The sequence below is a fragment of the Amblyomma maculatum genome, chromosome 4 (assembly GCF_055883805.1).
Source record: "Amblyomma maculatum isolate TAMU_Amacu chromosome 4, ASM5588380v1, whole genome shotgun sequence".
Taxonomy (NCBI): Eukaryota; Metazoa; Arthropoda; class Arachnida; order Ixodida; family Ixodidae; genus Amblyomma; species Amblyomma maculatum.
The window spans coordinates 31,711,657-31,729,503 of NC_139347.1; the positions used below are offsets into that span (position 1 = coordinate 31,711,657).

The window sequence follows — 17,847 nt, forward strand, 5'->3', positions numbered from 1 at the left end:
CAGAGCCTGGACTAGGAGCACTGGTCATCTAGCTCCTGTTAATAATTAAATTAGTATTTAATAAATGTCCCCCCCCCCCCCCCCCCCCCCCCCCCCCCCCCCCCCCCCCCCCGTCTCGTCGCCTCATGGTGGCGTTGCGAGCGTAACCGAGCAATAGGCAGTCACGAGACATAAGGCGAAACAGAAGAGGAAAGAGCGAGCAGCGCAGAGCTCGTGGCTCTTCTTTCTCTTCTGAGAAATTATCTGGATCGTCACAAAAGTAGAGTGCTTCGTAACTGCACATACATACAGTAAAGTCAGGTTCGTTGTGTTCGTTTTTCACTTCTGCATATAGCTCGTGCTGCACACTTCTCCGCGAGCAGGCGCGTTGACTGGCACTGCAGCTCATAGCTCTCCTTTCACGACTTCTTCTCTAAGCCGAGGCCTGCCTGCTACCGCTACCGTGTATCTTCGTCGAGAACCCACCCTCGCCGCGCGATGTGCTCTCGAATAGCCACGACTGAAACTTATAGGCACAGAGAAGGAGCGCAAACACTACACCGCTTAAGCAGCAAAAGGACAGTCTTGTTGGAACTTATTCGTGTGCTCAAGAGGAACATATAGAAGGTTACACAGGATGGTGAGAGTTATTAGAGTTGCACATTTACAATGGGCTCTTTGGAGCCCTTCGTAGCCTCACAGAGCTGCTTAGGTCGCTGCTTAACTACATCGGGCCCACACGCTTTCGAGATTCTTAAAAAGTTTTTTCAGGCGTCTTTTCAGAAAAGCTGCCATCTGCATGCAGCGTTTCCTTCGTTTCCTCTTCAGTACTGTAGATAGTGCGGAAGTGGTGGTTAAGGTAAAATATTTTTGTGTAGATGACCTTTATGCATATTTGTAATTCTCTACATTACTTTCTCGTCGAATGAAACAAAGAAAAAATAAAAGTGAAGACAACCCGCCCCTTACGCAGTATCGAAAACGACAAGCCTTTTTGAGGCAATAATTCGAAATGGTAAAGAGCGCGCGAACAAACCTCCTTTATAATAGTCAACACGCAAACCACGCTGCCCTCTTTTTCTTTCAACATGGTATTTATCATATTGAAACTATATTCTATGCACATGAACTATGTACAGATTAATATGAAAAATACAATCTGGTCAACACGATGCTGCCATCGGAGTGTACATCCTGTGTTGTTCTTTGGTATTCGTATAGTGTACTTTTGGGTAGCGTATCCCACTTCTATCACCATTGCCTGCACCTGCGAGCCCGAGACCGTGCGCGGTTCATGCGCGCGCAGGGCACGAGAGAAGAAGAAATCTGGTTGCCTTTCGACAGCTGTTCATCGAGCTGCTGCTCTTAAAAACGCCCTAGTTATCAATCATGGAGCCATCCCGTGGCTCCCATTCCCCGTCCGATAAGCCGGGCCGTCGCAAGAAGGCGGGGGCTGATGCAGCCGCCTCGCCAAAGCGTCACCGTCCAAGGCGCGCTCAACACAGTCGAGACCAAAGTGGAAGCCGTGGAAGCCGCTCGGCGAGCACTCCCAGCAGCAGCTTTGCAACTAGGCATCCGCCTTCGGTGCTCCAGCAAAGACGTCTGCATGGTAAGCCGTTTTCCAGCTTTCGGATAACTTAATTCAGTGAAGCTTTTGTTGCGCTTTCTCACTTGTTCCACTCTTTCTCGCTGAGATACGCGCGATAAAGTTCTCTACGCATCAACGCGAAAGCGCGACAGGCCTCATCGTTACTCAGACTATTCAGCGTTGGCGTTGTGAGCGAAATATCATAGGAATGGCGCTTGCAGCTGGTGACAGCTGGCAGCTGATTGATTGTTCGATGGTTTGTGCGGCGTAACGATCCCACATGGAATAAGAATATCGGAGAAGCTGCCATATACCTAGTTCACCAATCGATCTGCGCGTGAGCGCTCATCCCGGACGTGCTCCGACCAATATTAGTTGTAGTCAACGCTGCCGACGGGAACCAAATATTACAGCTGCCGCTGCACAGCCGCCGTCGAAGGAAAAGACGTTTTGCAGTGACAGCACTTTATGAACGGTTTTACATCACCCTGTGAAGGTGAAGGGACTTTGGCTGATGATACTGAGCAAAGTATTCGAAGGAATAATAATTAGTTCACGAAGAAAAGAGCGCTGAGCGGACGCTGTCAAATGAGATAGGGATACCACAACGCGACATATATGTCCTAACATTGTATATATTCCGGTACTCTAAGCCTTTTTTCGGTGAGGTTTCTTACTATTGACGCGAACATGTAAAATGTATATTTTTGCAATTAGAGTTTTGATTGTAACCAAAAATATGCTGTTTAAGCTGCTACTGTCAACGTTCTGCAAATTTATCTGAATCGTCTGAAAAAGTCGCCCGCTTCATCAAGACGCACGTTTACTGGGAAACCGCGTACATACATAGTTTTTCCGGTGTAGACCCCTTTTGTAGCGTAGTAAGTTTGCCCATGGTGTTTACGTGGTTTGACGGCGCGTCAGAAACCAGAATATTATGCGACCAGACCGATGGGTGAGAAAGACGCAAATTACACTTTTCGGCAGACGGAACTGGTGGCGCTATCTGGAGCCGCGCTGGACGAAAGCCCACGACAGAAAGCCGCAGGAGCGAGCGCTGCAGTGCGCGCGATTTGCCAGATGGCGCCACCACTGCCCTTCGCCGGAAAGTCGTCGTTGGCGTCTTTCGCTCGCAGACGGTTCTGCATTCTCATGCGCAGCGACCCCGCCGTGGCGCCGCAGTAGTTAGGCCGCTCGATTACGTTGCCGAAGGATGCGGGATCGAATCCCTGCCGCGAGGCGCCTGTGTGCTGTACGATGTGTGCGCACGTTGTAGAACCCCAGGGGGTCGAACTTTCCGGAGCCCTCCATTACAACGTCCACAGCCTGAGTCGGTTTGCGACGTTGAACTCCACAAACCAAATTCTCATGCGCGGTCAGTCCAAGTAAGCACCGTTGTGAAACTTAATAGGCAAAAAAAAAAGGGCAACAAATAGCAATTGCTGTGTGTGCGCGATTTCACCGCAAATGAGTGTCTGGTTGAAGGGGCGGGAAGGGGGGGGGGGGTTGAAAACGGTTCAGATAAAGTTGCAGAACACGACTGCGAGAGCGTGCCTCGTTCGAGATATCCCTCATATTTGCTCACGCTCGCGCTTGTCCCCGTCTGTGCGCTTCTTATATTCCTAGTACGCATTGCTTGCACCACTTTCAGTAACGTACATGCAGTGAGGTCACTGTTTGGCATTGTGAAAGGTTTTAAAGATATGCTCATGCATAGTCGCAGCTTTACCAGCTTGGGTGCCATCAACGCGGCGCCGGCGTATATGGGAACGACGCTTATCGGGCTTATTTCATAAAACCCAGGACGTGAAACCGCTCATTGCACACCGTGAGGACATGGAAGAAAATACTGCGAAACACTTTCCAACGCGTAGATGGTGGCAGCAGCACGGCCGAAGCTGCATATAACTACAATTACCAGCATGCACCACAGTGTAGCGAAACTCGTAGTGAAACCGGTATATTCGGGTTTCTCATTTTAGGTTTTAAATTTCAATAAGACTCAAGTTTCCAGTGCTCTTTGATACCGACTGAGCCATGCCATACACCTCGACCACTCAGTAACGTTGTACGGCTTGGTGTTTGGTTTAGCTTATTGGGTTGCCGAGAGACGCCGTAGTGGAAGACTCCGGAGATTTCGACCACCTGGTGTTCTTTACCGTGCACTGACATCGCACAGCCCACGGGCGTCAAGCTTTCCGCCGTTATCAAAAAGCGACCGCCGAGCCTGGGATTGGATCCCGCATCATGGGCACAGTAGTCGGGCACAGTAGCCCTAACCACTATGCCACCCCGGCGGAGCTCGGCATGGTGTAAGCATAGCTTTATACATCACCTGATACCCTAAAACCGGTACCTGGATAAAGTGGTAGCGTAATACGGTATGCTTATAATACTACTGCACTATATGCTTAATGCTATCTCGTCATGCCCCTAATGGCGCAGCTTGAATGTATAGCCCCAAATTTTCTCCTCTACATAACTTTTGTCGGCTTATGGATGCGGCTATTAGTTTTTGTTAACGGGGAACCGCCGGAGATGCATCGGTGTCATAATCAAGCATGTAGAAGCCCTTGTGGACTTCACAACCCTCGCAGCGCCACCCTTTTTTTACGCGCACAAGGTTGAGGTTTAATTATAACGCTGCAAAATGATGAATAAGGGCAAATGGCTTGCACGCCTTAGTTGCCGTGTAGCGTACACATTGGGCGTGTAAAGCGCGAACTCTCACTACACTCATGCGAGGAGAGCCTTGAAGATACTCTCACACGCTTGGACAGTGCCCGATAACATTGTTAAGGGCCAGGTGAAACTCACTGATGGATGGTATGAGATAAGGTCTGTTTTCAAAATATTTTTTTTTTGTCGAAGCAGGAATTGATACTCGTTCGTGACACTTAATTGCTGTAATCGTCACACCTATACGGTCTGCTCCCGGAAATGAGAATTTGTAGAGTTCCAAGCAATTACTGACCAACCCCAAGCAAATCATTATACCATGACATCATCGTCCTCCATTCGCACTCTATATTTCCTTTGCTTCCTCTTTCCCCAGAACGGAGTAGCAGACCAGCGTCATCTTACCGTCGGCCTGCTTCTCCATCTTTTCTCTCATTAAATTACTTTCTCGCTGTCTCGTGGCAGGTGCCAGAGCCAACCACAACCCACCAGAGGAAGATCGCACGGTGGCTCCTGCCGAAGGTGTCGGCCCGAATACCGCCGATCCTGCAATTCTCTGCGACGCGGGCTCGACGGCAGAACGTGACCAGGGAGTAGCCTGCCGGTCATCGGCAGTGTCCGGCGGCGTCGACCCGGGAGCGGGCAACACGAGGGGTCCCGAACAGCCGGCCCTTGGACAGGCAGCTACCTTCCGCTGCAATCCAGCCTTCGGGCCTGATCGGACGAAATCGCCTCCGGTAAGTATACCACTGTGCCATATTTAAGGGTCCTAGGGTGGCAAAAAAAGAAGTATTGTACTAGGTACCTAGACTTAGCCACTTACACAGGACCAGGCACTGAAGGAGCAAAGTTGTGCATATTGAGAGGAGGATCTAGCATTGTGCAGTTTCGTTGAGGCTGGCTTAGTTCGGTGCGTTTTTCGAAGCTAAAAGCAACACTAAAAGAAGCAAAGGAAAAAGAAACCATCGTAAGAGGGGGACGTGTGTGGGCCAATGTTGCCTTCAGTTCTTGTCTATATCGTGATGTGCGTCTCCAGTGCCTTTGTCTCGCTCAGCTTTGCTCCTCTATTCCCGGGACTTGAAGGCTGCCCGTATCGTTGAAGAATTACATTTGTGATTTCGAATACAGAATATGTTAATAAACTAACTGCATTACTAAATAATGCTAATTTAAACTAAATTAACTGTACACTTCCGCGAAAATATGTAACTACTGTCAGGCGAAAGAAACGGTTCCTGGTGGAATCAGGACAGCTCATCTTGGAACCGCTTTAGAAGTATCGATCGACCCCTGTTAGCGATACAGCGCTCAAGCAAATTATCAGCACATGTTTAACAAGCTGATTTGCTTACATTTCTGATATTTTTAGTTCCGGGCCGGAACTAGGCTAGTGTAAAGAACGCGATTTCGCCGAATTCAGCCGGAAAAAAAAATGAAAGACTAGTATTTTTCCGCCACAAGAACCTTGAGGTGAAGATCATCGTGGTCAATCTCAGCAAGAGGTACAAACTGAGTGTGACGTAAAAGGCACATGCGTTAACTTCCAATGACTATGACGATCTGTGTGTGAAACTATGTAAAAGAGCGAATCATGTTAACACCCTGTGATAAAAGCTTGGATCTGTATTGCTGTATGCCGCCCCCTAAATTAATGACAGCTTTAAGAACAGGAAAAAAAAAAGAAGCGTTTTTCTTGTCCAGTTGGGTACCGTCAATAGTTCTGCCGTAACACGCATAACTACTCATTCACTCTCCGTGCAAGTTATGTTATGACATGCCGTAACAAAAGTTCCACGATGACGAAAGAGCAATCTGCCTTTATTCCACTCACATGCACAGACGGGATTAGGCGAATAATTAATTATGACTTGCAAATGATAGACGAAACCTCAGCTAGATTCTTTTAGCTTGTCTTGTTCTGATACACAGCTTGTATGAACATTGAAGGCCAAGTAATGACGAAAATCCGCTATCTGCAGAACATGTACACGCATACGTGTCGTTCGGCGTGGTTAAGACGCTACCTTGTGAGTGCTTTGATTCAGGAGTATTAAGCTGGGGCTTTATTTTCAGCTGTTCATGCCTACTTTGTATAAAAGCAGCTGGACACACGGAATAAAGAAAAGAACGAAAGTCTTTTATTTCTTTTGGGAAAAGCGCGAATCTTGCCACCGGAGAGTGCTATGCAGACATACTCCTAAATACGCAAACCTTGTATTAATATCGACGACTTCACGGCAAGAAAAATGATTGCTTTGGCGTCTTACCAAATTCGTATACTTTCATGCATATACAATGTTAACTGGGTGTACACAAGAGTTAGTTGCCATTCGGTCAACCTACTTACGTGTCAACTGTTCGGCGTTATCGTCCCTTACGGTGCTAATCTTACTTTGCAGGATCCTCAGAAGCCGACCTCATTGCTCATACGTAACCTGGTCTTACTTGGGACCGCTGTCTTCGTGTTGATTGTAGCCTTTGGGATCGCATCACTAGTATTGAGAGGGTCAGAGCCCTTGTCGAACGCTTGCAAGACTCATGCCTGCCTCGCCTATTCTGAACGGCTCCTCTCGTCCATCAACGAATCGGTGAACCCGTGCCACAGCTTCACGCACTTTGTTTGCGATGGCTGGCGCCATAATAACGAGCTTAACGTTTGGGAAGTCCAGTTCATTTCTATTCTTGACAAAGTGAGCACTGTGCTGAAAGGCATAGCCGTGCCTCAATCGGGACAGAACCAGGAACAGCGGGCCGCCATCATGTACCGCAGCTGTGTCGTCTTGCTCGAAGGAGAAAGAGACGAACTGCCAGCCGTCAAAGAGGCACTTGCCGAAGCGGGAATCGTGTGGCCGAAGCCTTCCAAAAACGCAGACGTGCTGCACACGCTCCTCTTCAGCTCTCTGAAGTTGGGCTGGGACGTGCTCCTCGATTTCGACGTGGAAAGATCCGGCAGGGCGATTAAGCTAGCTCCTGGCAAGTTCCTTTACTTCGTGGCCGCGAGGAAAAAGGCGAGTGAAGGCTACTTTGAGTTCCTGAAAGAACGCTTCCATCGCGAAGGCCAGGATACTGTAACTTATCAGGATACGAAAGCATCGGTTGAACCAGCGCTAAAATATCTCTCTGAGGCTCGTCACGCTACGCCTGACGGGTATAGCGCCGAGAGTATTCAGAATATCACCAAGCTGGGCCTCACTGAACTCAACTGGACGGCGGCGCTTTTGAAACTGGACATCAGGATGAACGGCACTGTCTCATTGTCGACCACATCGCCCCGTTACCTGGAGGAAGTGTTGCGTTTGTGGCGGCAGAACGGGTCAGATTCGTTCCATACAGTTATCTCTTGGTGCACTGTTCAAGTAGCGGCCCTTTTCGCGAATAAGGATCTAATTTTCAACTATTACGACAATGACTACACAATGACACAGGTGTACTACAGGGTGTTTTGTATCACCAGAGCAATGTACTTCTCCCGGCTCTCATTTTTCGATCAATACAACGCCGAGGTCCTGCAAGGCGACGCTTTTCACCTCGCAAAAAATGTGGCTCGGTCCGTGCAGACAGCTTTCCACCGGCGTCTTTATAACTGGACGTATTTTGACGAGGACATCAGCGTGATCAGCAACAGGAGCTTTTTGGAAATGCTCTTCCGCAACATCGAGCACGGAGCAGGGGACGAACTGCCGAATATGGACCAGCACCAGCTACTCGACTTCAACGATTCGTTCGTGCGGAACTGGCAACAGTCTGTGCACGTTATAAATGTTGAAGAATTCGAACTTATGCTACAGTCTATACACGAGTTAGATTACTACACTATTTCCTACGACAAACGCCAAATTGAGCTAATGCCTTATGCTCTATCATTCCCGCTATTTGATGCACAGCTTCCTTTGTCTGTAAACTATGGCGGCCTCGGAGCTGAAGTCGTCATAGCACTGGGGCGCTTATTCTTTTTCGCATACTCCACAAGCAATGCTTCGCATCTTGAGTCGTTCATCGACTGCCTGCGACAAAGGACATCGGGTAAGCGGCATCCACTCGAATATTATGTGGCGTTTGTGACAGGCTTTGGTGCTCTCGTGAATTCGTACGATGCCGAATACAGACCTCCTGACCATGGCGTATTTGGTTTGGAGAAGTACACTCGAATGCAGCTGTTCTTCATTGCGCTGTGTTACACAGACTGTCTTGGCAGCAGTGAAAGTACGGACAACGAGATAATGTGCAGCATCGCTCTTCAGTACTTGCCAGAGTTCTCCGAGGCTTTTCACTGCGCTCCAGGGGACCCGATGAATCCAATTAAGCAGTGCAAGCTGTTCTGACTCTTGTTTTATTTGTAGCTAGATTTTGTTTTTCGTTATCCTGATGTATACACATCATTTGTGTGGCTTTTAAAGGCCATGAACAGCGGGGCTGTTTTTAGAGAGCTACAGAGATTTTACTAACTAGACTTCGTCTTTAAACTGTACACTTTGCGCACTGATGTGTAAATTTTGAGAACGCGGTGGCCAATGTTTACAGATGGAATAACATGCATCTAACTCGTCAAATAGCTTTTGGATGTCACAGGGAATGTATGAGATTTTTGACGTAACGAGAGTCCGCAAAAAATGAATGTTATTCGACAACGTGCTTCTATTGCGCTGCAAACGAATAAATGATTATTCATGACGGCGTATGAAAACTCTTTCGAATAATTCATTTCGAATTTTTCATTGGTGTCATGTTTTATCTGATCACATCTAATGAAATGTTTTACTTTATACGTGAAGGTTATTTGCAGTGTAGCAGCAACGCTAGACTTCAATTTTAGAGCGCAGCTCTTTGGCGTCCGTTCCTGGGTTTCGCGTCGGCGTCGTCGTCGGCCTCGTAACCAGCTCCGCCCCCCTTTCATCCCCCCAGCGCTAGCAGCGACCGACTGATACCGCTGGATGCCGCTGACGCCACTAGAGAGTCAAGATAACGTGACTGCATAGAACACCGTCGCCGCCATGCAGAAAGAGGAGGGGAGGGTCCCCCCCCCTCCCCTGTTTCTGTGTGGCGGATAGGGTGCTCTTCAGTCGCCGACGAGCCGGTTATTTCACGTAGGCCCCGGCACGTCGACGAATACATGACCACCTTCCCACGGCTAGACCTGGTTCTTGGCGCTGCGGAAGCGAGGGTATCATATTGTCACGTACACGGTGACTAAGGATACCAATGGTAGCAGGGGTAGCCCAGACACAACAACACAGCAGCACAGACGCAAACGTGCAAGCGACACTTTGTCGTCCTCTTCAACTTCGTCCTCCTTTCACACCTCAGTCATGCGCCACCTGGCAACGCTAGGTGGCATTACCCCCTCCTTCCGAAAAAAAATGAGAAGGGCCGGTAAAAATGGTGTGAAAAGCAAGAGAGTGGTCACAGCGGGTGGCCATAGGCTATTGGTGGTAGTACGGCTTCAGTCACACAATGTGCACAATGTCCGAGCTGTGCTTTCGACGTTTTGGTTGTGTGGCACCGTCTGGGATAACTTCATAACTGAGGTCACTCACACGGCGCAACACTTTGTACGGCCCGAAGTAGCGGGAAAGGAGTTTCTCTGACAAGCCTGGACGGCGAACTGGTGTCCATACCCAGACTTGGTCTCCAGGCTTGTAGTCAACCTGGCGATGCCGGAGGTTGTAACGGTGCGCGTCAGTGGTCTGCTGCTGCCCAATGTGCACACGGGCGAGCTGGCGGGCTTCCTCAGCGCGGATGGCATATTGCTGGGCATCTGAGGATAGCTGGTCATCATCTGGGCACGGGAGCATGGAATCGAGCATGCTCTGAACTTCGCGTCCGTAAACAAGCCGAAATGGTGTGAAGCGCGTTGTCTCTTGTAAGGCTGTATTATACGCAGATGTGACGTACGGCAGCACCTCGTCCCAGGTCTTGTGCTGCACATCGACGTACATTGCCAACATATCCGCAATCGTCTTATTCAATCTTTCTGTAAGGCCATTGCTTTGTGGATGGTACGCCGTGGTCTTGCGATGGGTCGTGCAACTCAGCGGTCGATCAGCTGTGAAGTGAAAGCTGTCCCTCTGTCGGTAATGACGTAGGAAGGGGCGCCATGCCGCAAGACTATGTTGTGCATGAAAAACTCTGCTACTTCGGAAGCTGTGGCATGAGGATTGCCTTTGTCTCAGCGTATCGAGTCAGGTAGTCAGTAGCGACTACTATCCATTTGTCTCCGGCCTGCGACAAAGGGAAAGGGCCAAGGAGATCCATTCCAATTTGGTCGAACGGAATGCGGGGTACTTTAACGGGCTTGAGAAATCCGGCAGGCTTCTGGGGCGGTGTTTTACGGCGCTGGCATTCGCGACAGCTTCGTACATAGCGTTTCACAGCTGCGGAGAGTCCTGGCCAGTAATACATGTTGCGCACTCGAGCAAGAGTCCGTGAGCAACCCAAATGACCAGACGTTGGTTCATCATGGCAAGCAAGTAGAATATCCTCACGGAGCTCGCATGGCACTACCAGAAGGTAAGTTCTGTCTTGGCCCTGGGAGTTTCTTTTATACAAGACGCCTTGCCGTATGCAGAAGGAACCAAGGTGCCGAGATAGGTGTCGAGGCAGGGTCGTATCACGCCCTTCCAGATAATCGATGAGTGGAAGGATGTCTGGATCAGCTCTTTGTCGATCCCTGAGCTCAGATGCGCTGAGGGCTCCTAGAAAACCGCTATCGTCATTGGCTGTAGTATCGCCAGTGTCAACGGGTGTTCGTGACAGCGTGTCGGCGTCTTCGTGTTTGCGGCCGGACTTGTAAACAATGGTTATGTCAAACTCCTGAAGCCGTAAACTCCAGCGTGCAAGTCGTCCAGATGGGTCTCGTAGATTTGCCAGCCAGCACAAACAATGATGGTCGGTGACGACTTTAAATGGCCGGCCGTAAAGATAGGGGCGAAACTTCATAGTAGCCCATACGACCGCCAGGCATTCCTTTTCTGAGGTGGAATAGTTCATTTCGGCACGAGAGAGAGAGTGCGGCTAGCATAGGCTATTACTCGCTCAAACCCGTCTTGATGCTGAACAAGGACCGCGCCAAGACCGATACTACTGGCGTCAGTGTGCACTTCAGTGTCAGCCGCTTCATCGAAGTGCGCCAGAACAGGGGATGTTTGAAGGCGCTCACGAAGCAAAGAGAAGGCCATCTGCGTCTCAGAGTTCCACACAAAGGAGGTGTCCTTCCTTGTAAGGCGCGTCAGAAGTTCTGCGATCTGAGAAAAGTCCGCAATGAAACGCCGATAGTATGCGCACAGGCCGAGGAAGCGCTGAACCGCCTTCTTGTTAGCTGGAACGGGAAATCGTGCGACGGCAGCAGTCTTATCGGGATCCGGGCGCACCCCATCAGCGCTTACATGGCCGAGGAACTTGAGTTCTGTATACCCGAAGTGGCATTTCTGGGGCTTCAGCGTGAGATCAGCAGAACGGAGGGCTTCCAGGACAGCTCGAAGGCGTTTTGAGGTGTTGATCAAATGTTTCTGAAAAAAACAACTACGTCGTCCAAGTACACAAGACAGATCTGCCACTTGAGGCCAGTGAGGACGGTGTCCATCATCCTTTGGAATGTAGCTGGGGCAGAGCACAATCCAAATTGGAGTACTTTGAATTCATATAGACCATCTGGAGTGACAAATGCGGTTTTTTCTCGGTCTCTTTCGTCTACTTCGATTTGCCAATAGCCGCTTTTTAAATCAATAGATGAAAAATACTTCGCACGTCGCAATCTGTCCAGTGAGTCATCGATGCGCGGCAACGGGTATACATCTTTCTTTGTCACATTATTCAATTTCCGATAGTCGACGCAAAATCGAAGAGTGCCGTCTTTCTTTTTGACCAGGACTACTGGTGAAGACCACGGACTTTGTGAAGGCTGCACAACACCACCATCCAGCATCTGAACCTGCGTCTGGATCACTTCTCGTTCTTTGGCAGACACTAGATAAGGCTGCTGTCGTATTGGGCGAGCGTCGTCATAAGTAATGATGCGATGTGTGATGGGCGTTTGACGAACCTTCGAGGAAGAAGCAAAGCAGTGCTTGAAGTCTAGCAGCAGTTGCTCTAAGGCCCGCCGTTTCTCCTTTGACAAGTGGCAGTTAATGTCGATGTTGTCAAGAGATGGTTCGTTAGATTCTACTGCCGTGGATGCAAAACAGACCGGATCGTGCGCAACATGGTCAGCAAAAGCGATAGCAGTCCCCGGGAACAAGTGTCGGTGCTCATTAGAAAAATTTGTGACAAGGAGTGCAGCCCGGCCATTGTGAAACGACAATAAACTTCGGGGAGCGCAAATGCCATGAGCAAGCAGGAGTGTATGGTTCGCCTCCGCTACAGCATCACCGGTACGGAAATCGTCACAGGTAACTTCCACAAGAGCACTGCTTCGCGGCGGCAGCGAGACGCTCTCAGCGGAAACACGAAGTGCGGTATTGCAAGGACTGCTACTATCTTGTTCGGTAGATTGTCCCATCGAAAACGTGACGAGTCTATTTCGCTGGTCAATAACTGCTCCGTACTCCCGCAGAAAGTCAATGCCGAGGATAAGGTCACGGGAGCAGTCACTTAAAACAACGCAACTAACGACGAACGTACGTCCGTTAATCTCAATGCGAGCCGTGCACATCCCCTTTGGAGTAACTGTATGACCGCCGGCGGTTCGAAGGTACACACCTGGCCAAGCAGTGAGCACCTTCCTCAAAACAGTCGCCATGCGACCACTCAAAATTGAATAATCGGCACCGGTGTCCACTAATGCATTGACCGTAGTGCGACCGTCTAAAATAACCGGAATGTCCAGAGAAACGCTTTTTGCTTCCCTAGGTGACGGTACCAGCAGCTCGCGGTCGGATCGAAGCGGCGACGACGGGAGGTCTTCAACGCAGCGACTACCAGCGGCCTCGCCCCCGAAGGTCGCTGTTTTCAGTTTTCCCGATGAGGGCTAGACGAGCGGCCTTGGTCCGCTCGCGAGGAACCGTGGGTGAACGAGGAGGAGCGCCTTGGCGAAGGGGAGCGGGGCTGACGCTGCGAACGAGATGAAGAACGCTGCTCCGCCAGGTACTCCTCAATAACTCGGGGTCGTTGACCAAACCGGGGAGGAGGCGAGTCGATGCGGAAGCAGTGGAGACCGAGGCGTCGATACGGACAATCCCGGTAGAGATGTCCTGGTTCACCGCAGTGGAAGCAAAGCGGACGGCGTTCAGGCGTGCGCCAAATGTCGGCTTTGCGTCGGGACAGCGGACGATTGTCGAAGTTCTGCACTGGCTGCACCGAGGGCAGCGGAACTGTAGGTGACGCGAGAATGGGCTGTGGTGAAGGGGGAGCCTGACTAGGCAGAACTTCCGCATATGTGGGACGATTGTCGGTCCCCGACAGCAATGGCGGGCTCGGAACTACAGGCGAAAGAGGGCTCTTGAGTGCCTGCCGCACCTCCTCCCGTACTATAGCAAGAACGGAAGTTGGCGATTGCTGCAGAGGGCTCCAGAACTTGCTTAGTTCTTCGCGCACGACGCTGCGAATCAGTTCGCGCAATGCATCGGGATGCCGCTCTGAAGATGCAAATGATTCCGCGATTGTGCTTGTATGAAAAGGTCGGTCATAAGCCACGGCACGTTGGTGTAGCACCTTTTCCATTGTGGTGGCCTCCGCAAGGAATCCGTTTACAGTCGACGGTGGGTTTCGCACATGGCCTGCGAACAGCTGCTCTTTCAAACCCTGCATCAAGTGCCTGACCTTTTTGTCCTCGGACATGGCGGGATCGGCTCGCCTCGATCGGCTGCCTAAACATGAAGAGGCGCGTCATGTCCTCGACGTACGCTTGGACACTCTCATTCGGCCTTTGGATGCGAGAGTGAATGGCACGTTCTGCATGCTCGCGACGATCTGCGCTAGTGTAAGCCTCGAGCAGTTGACGACGGAATTCCCGCCACGAAGTTAATACTTGCTCTCGGTTCTCGAACCAGATACGGGCGCCGTCCTCAAGGCTGAAATAGACGTTCCTTAGTTTAGCAGCATCGTCCCACTGGTTGAAAGCAGCGACACGTTCAAACTGAAGGAACCAGTCCTCCACATCCTCAAAGAGGTCCCCATGGAAAGACTTCGGTATTCGAGGGGCCTGCAAGGTGTAGTTACCGGCCGGTGCGACGCCCGTTACCTGCTGAGCAGGAGCACTAGATGTCATGGCGGCGGGTGATGGCTGAAACTCCGGAGACAGTCCCTGGAGCCGTCGACTGGAGCGATGCACGGGGGTGTCCAATGGTACAGGGCTGGCGCGACGTCTTGTAGATGGAGATTCTTGCATAGGCGATCGTTTTTCCCAGCAGCTCCACCAGAATGTCACGTACACGGTGACTAAGGACACCAATGGTAGCAGGGGTAGCCCAGACACAACAACACAGCAGCACAGACGCAAACGTGCAAGCGACACTTTGTCGTCCTCTTCAACTTCGTCCTCGTTTCACACCTCAGTCATGCGCCACCTGGCAACGCTAGGTGGCAATATTGTTTGCGTCGGAATCGGCGGCGTTGTCCCTGAAACCAACTCCGCAGCTGGGGTTGACTCACTATCGGCGTCAGCAGCATCAGTCAGTCGCTGCTATCTCTTCCCTCCTCCCTTTATCGCGTTGTCCGCTTGCTGCGCGCGCTTCTGCCCCCATCGTTTGCCGCTGGGTGTACACGCCGCCCCCTCCCCCCTTTTCCTGCGAGTCTCCGGTTGTCAAAGCGCCGGCTCGAACATAATTCCTTTCTTCGCTCCTCCTCCAATGCGACCCCTGTGCGGTGGCAACCAGAGAGCCAGATCGGTGGCGGCGGATCTGTATATGTGCACCGCCCGAGGCGAAATTTCCGCTGCCGTTCGCCAATCACTTATGCGGGAGAACATCCCGTTCTTCTCGCTCGTAACGCATCCCACGGCTGTGACAACCTCGCGAGGCACTTGTATAGATCTCGTCTTTGAGAATCAAGCATTGGTGTACCAAGTCGAACATATATCAGTCTATTTCTCCGACCACAAAGCTTCCTTCATGACTATCAAGAACTGTTAGTGGAGTCTTTGTTAAAGGAATACGTGTGAAAAATAAAAAAAAAAAATTCTGTGATAGCGCATACATGTGTTGCTCGATTTGTTTGCCTCAATCTATCGAAAAGGTGAAACAGCTTATTTGCTGCGCTCAAATTTCGCATTAGGAAGTAACGTAATCGTCGGTAATTTTTTTTACTTACGTTGCTTCTGATTGCGGAATGCAAGAAATGGGCTTTAATTCCGATTTATTTTTCTGACCAGTATCGTGTTAAGTGTAATATTGGTAATAAAAAACAACGCGTCGTCGTTGTACGGTAAGTACCGGAGCTCTTAAATGGGTTGAATTTAGTAGATGTAATTAGAAACAGAAAACGCTTCGTAGTCCATGTACATTGCTCTGGATTTCCTGGGGTTCTCTAACTTCTCACTGTAGACGAAACTTACTTCCGGGGGCGCCTAATTAATAGCTAAATATCTTCTAATTAACGGTTCAGTAACAACTTAATGCTACGCGTTATTGCATGGAGCATACAGTCCGTAATTCATGATTCCATTTTAATTGATGACCACTTTATAGCTACGTCACATCAGGACCGCTACAAAAAGGGCCCGCATCGACAGCAGCGTTCACATACACAACAGAAGCGGTGCCGAATGATTCTGGCGCTCACTTAAGTCAACCTTTGATATGTTACAGGTTGGTCCCGTTGACATTGTACTCAGAGGGTAGGTGGCTCTCGCTGCTACTGAGCGAGCCTGTTTCTATAAACATGTCTGAATGTCTCGTATACAGCAACTCGTTTGGCGACGACGAAATGTACCCATCTTGTTCGGAATGTCAATTCAGTTATCACGTGGGTGCCTGCTCGGGAGTATCTCTAACTGCGCATCGAAAAAAATCCGAGGCTGCTCTAAATTCCTGAAAATGTGCCATTCGCAAAACAGCCAAGGCCCGAAGTTGTCAGAGTGCAGCAACTGATGACGAGGTAGCTGAGCCGAACCTTTCATCTGAAAATTTAGGGACTCACCGCAAACTTGCCATTCTAATTGAAATGAAAGTAAAAATAGACGCCTTAGAAGAAATAAAGGAAACAGTGATAAATGTCGAACAGTCAATGCACGAAATGTCTTCAAAATATGACGAGGCCGTAATTCAAATGAAGCAGCAAAATGGAGACATCGCAAGCCTACGTAAACGTGTGGAAAAGCTGTAGATTGAAGTAAATGATCAAGAAATTCATGAGCCTCGGTAGCAGTAAATGACCTCGATCAGTACAGCAGGCGGCCCAATCTAGAAGTGCATGGACTTCCCTTACATGAAAGTGAAACCTGCTACAAAAGCTTAATCGAATCGCAGACGATCGGCAACTTGCGAATCATGAGCCTCGGTAGCAGGTAAATGACCTCGATCAGTACAGCAGACGGCTCAATCTAGAAGTGCATGGACTTCCCTTACATGAAAGTGAAACCTGCTAGAAAAGCTTAATCGAACCGCAGACGATCTGCAACTTCCGAATCATGAGCCTCGGTAGCAGGTAAATGACCTCGATCAGTACAGCAGGCGGCTCAATCTAGAAGTGCATGGACTTCCCTTACATGAAAGTGAAACCTGCTAGAAAAGCTTAATCGAACCGCAGACGATCTGCAACTTCCGAATCATGAGCCTCGGTAGCAGGTAAATGACCTCGATCAGTACAGCAGACGGCTCAATCTAGAAGTGCATGGACTTCCCTTACATGAAAGTGAAACCTGCTAGAAAAGCTTAATCGAACCGCAGACGATCTGCAACTTCCGAATCATGAGCCTCGGTAGCAGGAAAATCACCTCGGTCAGTACAGCAAACGGCTCAATCTAGAAGTGCATGGACTTCCTTTAATGAAAATGAAACCTGCTAGAAAAGCTTAATCGAATCGCAGACGATCGGCAACTTCCGAATCATGAGCCTCGGTAGCAGGTAAATGACCTCGGTCAGTACAGCAAACGGCTCAATATAGAAGTGCATGGACTTCCCTTACATGAAAATGAAACCTGCTAGAAAAGCTTAATCGAATCGCAGACCATCGGCAACTTCCGAATCATGAGCCTCGGTAGCAGGTAAATGACCTCGGTCAGTACAGCAAACGGCTCAATCTAGAAGTGCATGGACTTCCTTTAATGAAAATGAAACCTGCTAGAAAAGCTTAATCGAATCGCAGACGATCGGCAACTTCCAAATCATGAGCCTCGGTAGCAGGTAAATGACCTCGGTCAGTACAGCAAACGGCTCAATCTAGAAGTGCATGGACTTCCCTTACATGAAAATGAAACCTGCTAGAAAAGCTTAATCGAATCGCAGACGATCGGCAACTTCCGAATCATGAGCCTCGGTAGCAGGTAAATGACCTCGGTCAGTACAGCAAACGGCTCAATCTAGAAGTGCATGGACTTCCATTACATGAAAATGAAACCTGCTAGAAAAGCTTAATCGAATCGCAGACGATCGGCAACTTCCGAATCATGAGCCTCGGTAGCAGGTAAATTACCTCGGTCAGTACAGCAAACGGCTCAATCTAGAAGTGCA

At 49.7% G+C, this 17,847-nt stretch overlaps 2 protein-coding genes across 2 annotated transcripts in view; both read left to right on the top strand.

The window, feature by feature from the left end:
- The first annotated feature begins 1,368 nt into the window (after positions 1-1,368).
- On the top strand, positions 1,369-8,568 carry LOC146190603 (membrane metallo-endopeptidase-like 1). Its single transcript, XM_084600202.1, has 3 exons — positions 1,369-1,588; positions 4,712-4,983; positions 6,646-8,568. The coding sequence occupies exons 1-3, from the start codon at positions 1,369-1,371 to the stop codon at positions 8,566-8,568; spliced, it is 2,415 nt and encodes an 804-aa protein (XP_084456328.1).
- The window catches only part of LOC146190604 (uncharacterized), a 53,052-nt gene continuing 40,073 nt past the window's right edge, over positions 4,869-17,847 (top strand). The window contains exon 1 of the mRNA XM_084600203.1: positions 4,869-4,983. The gene's annotated coding sequence lies outside the window, so the exon portion shown is untranslated. The remainder of the gene's footprint in view (positions 4,984-17,847) is intronic.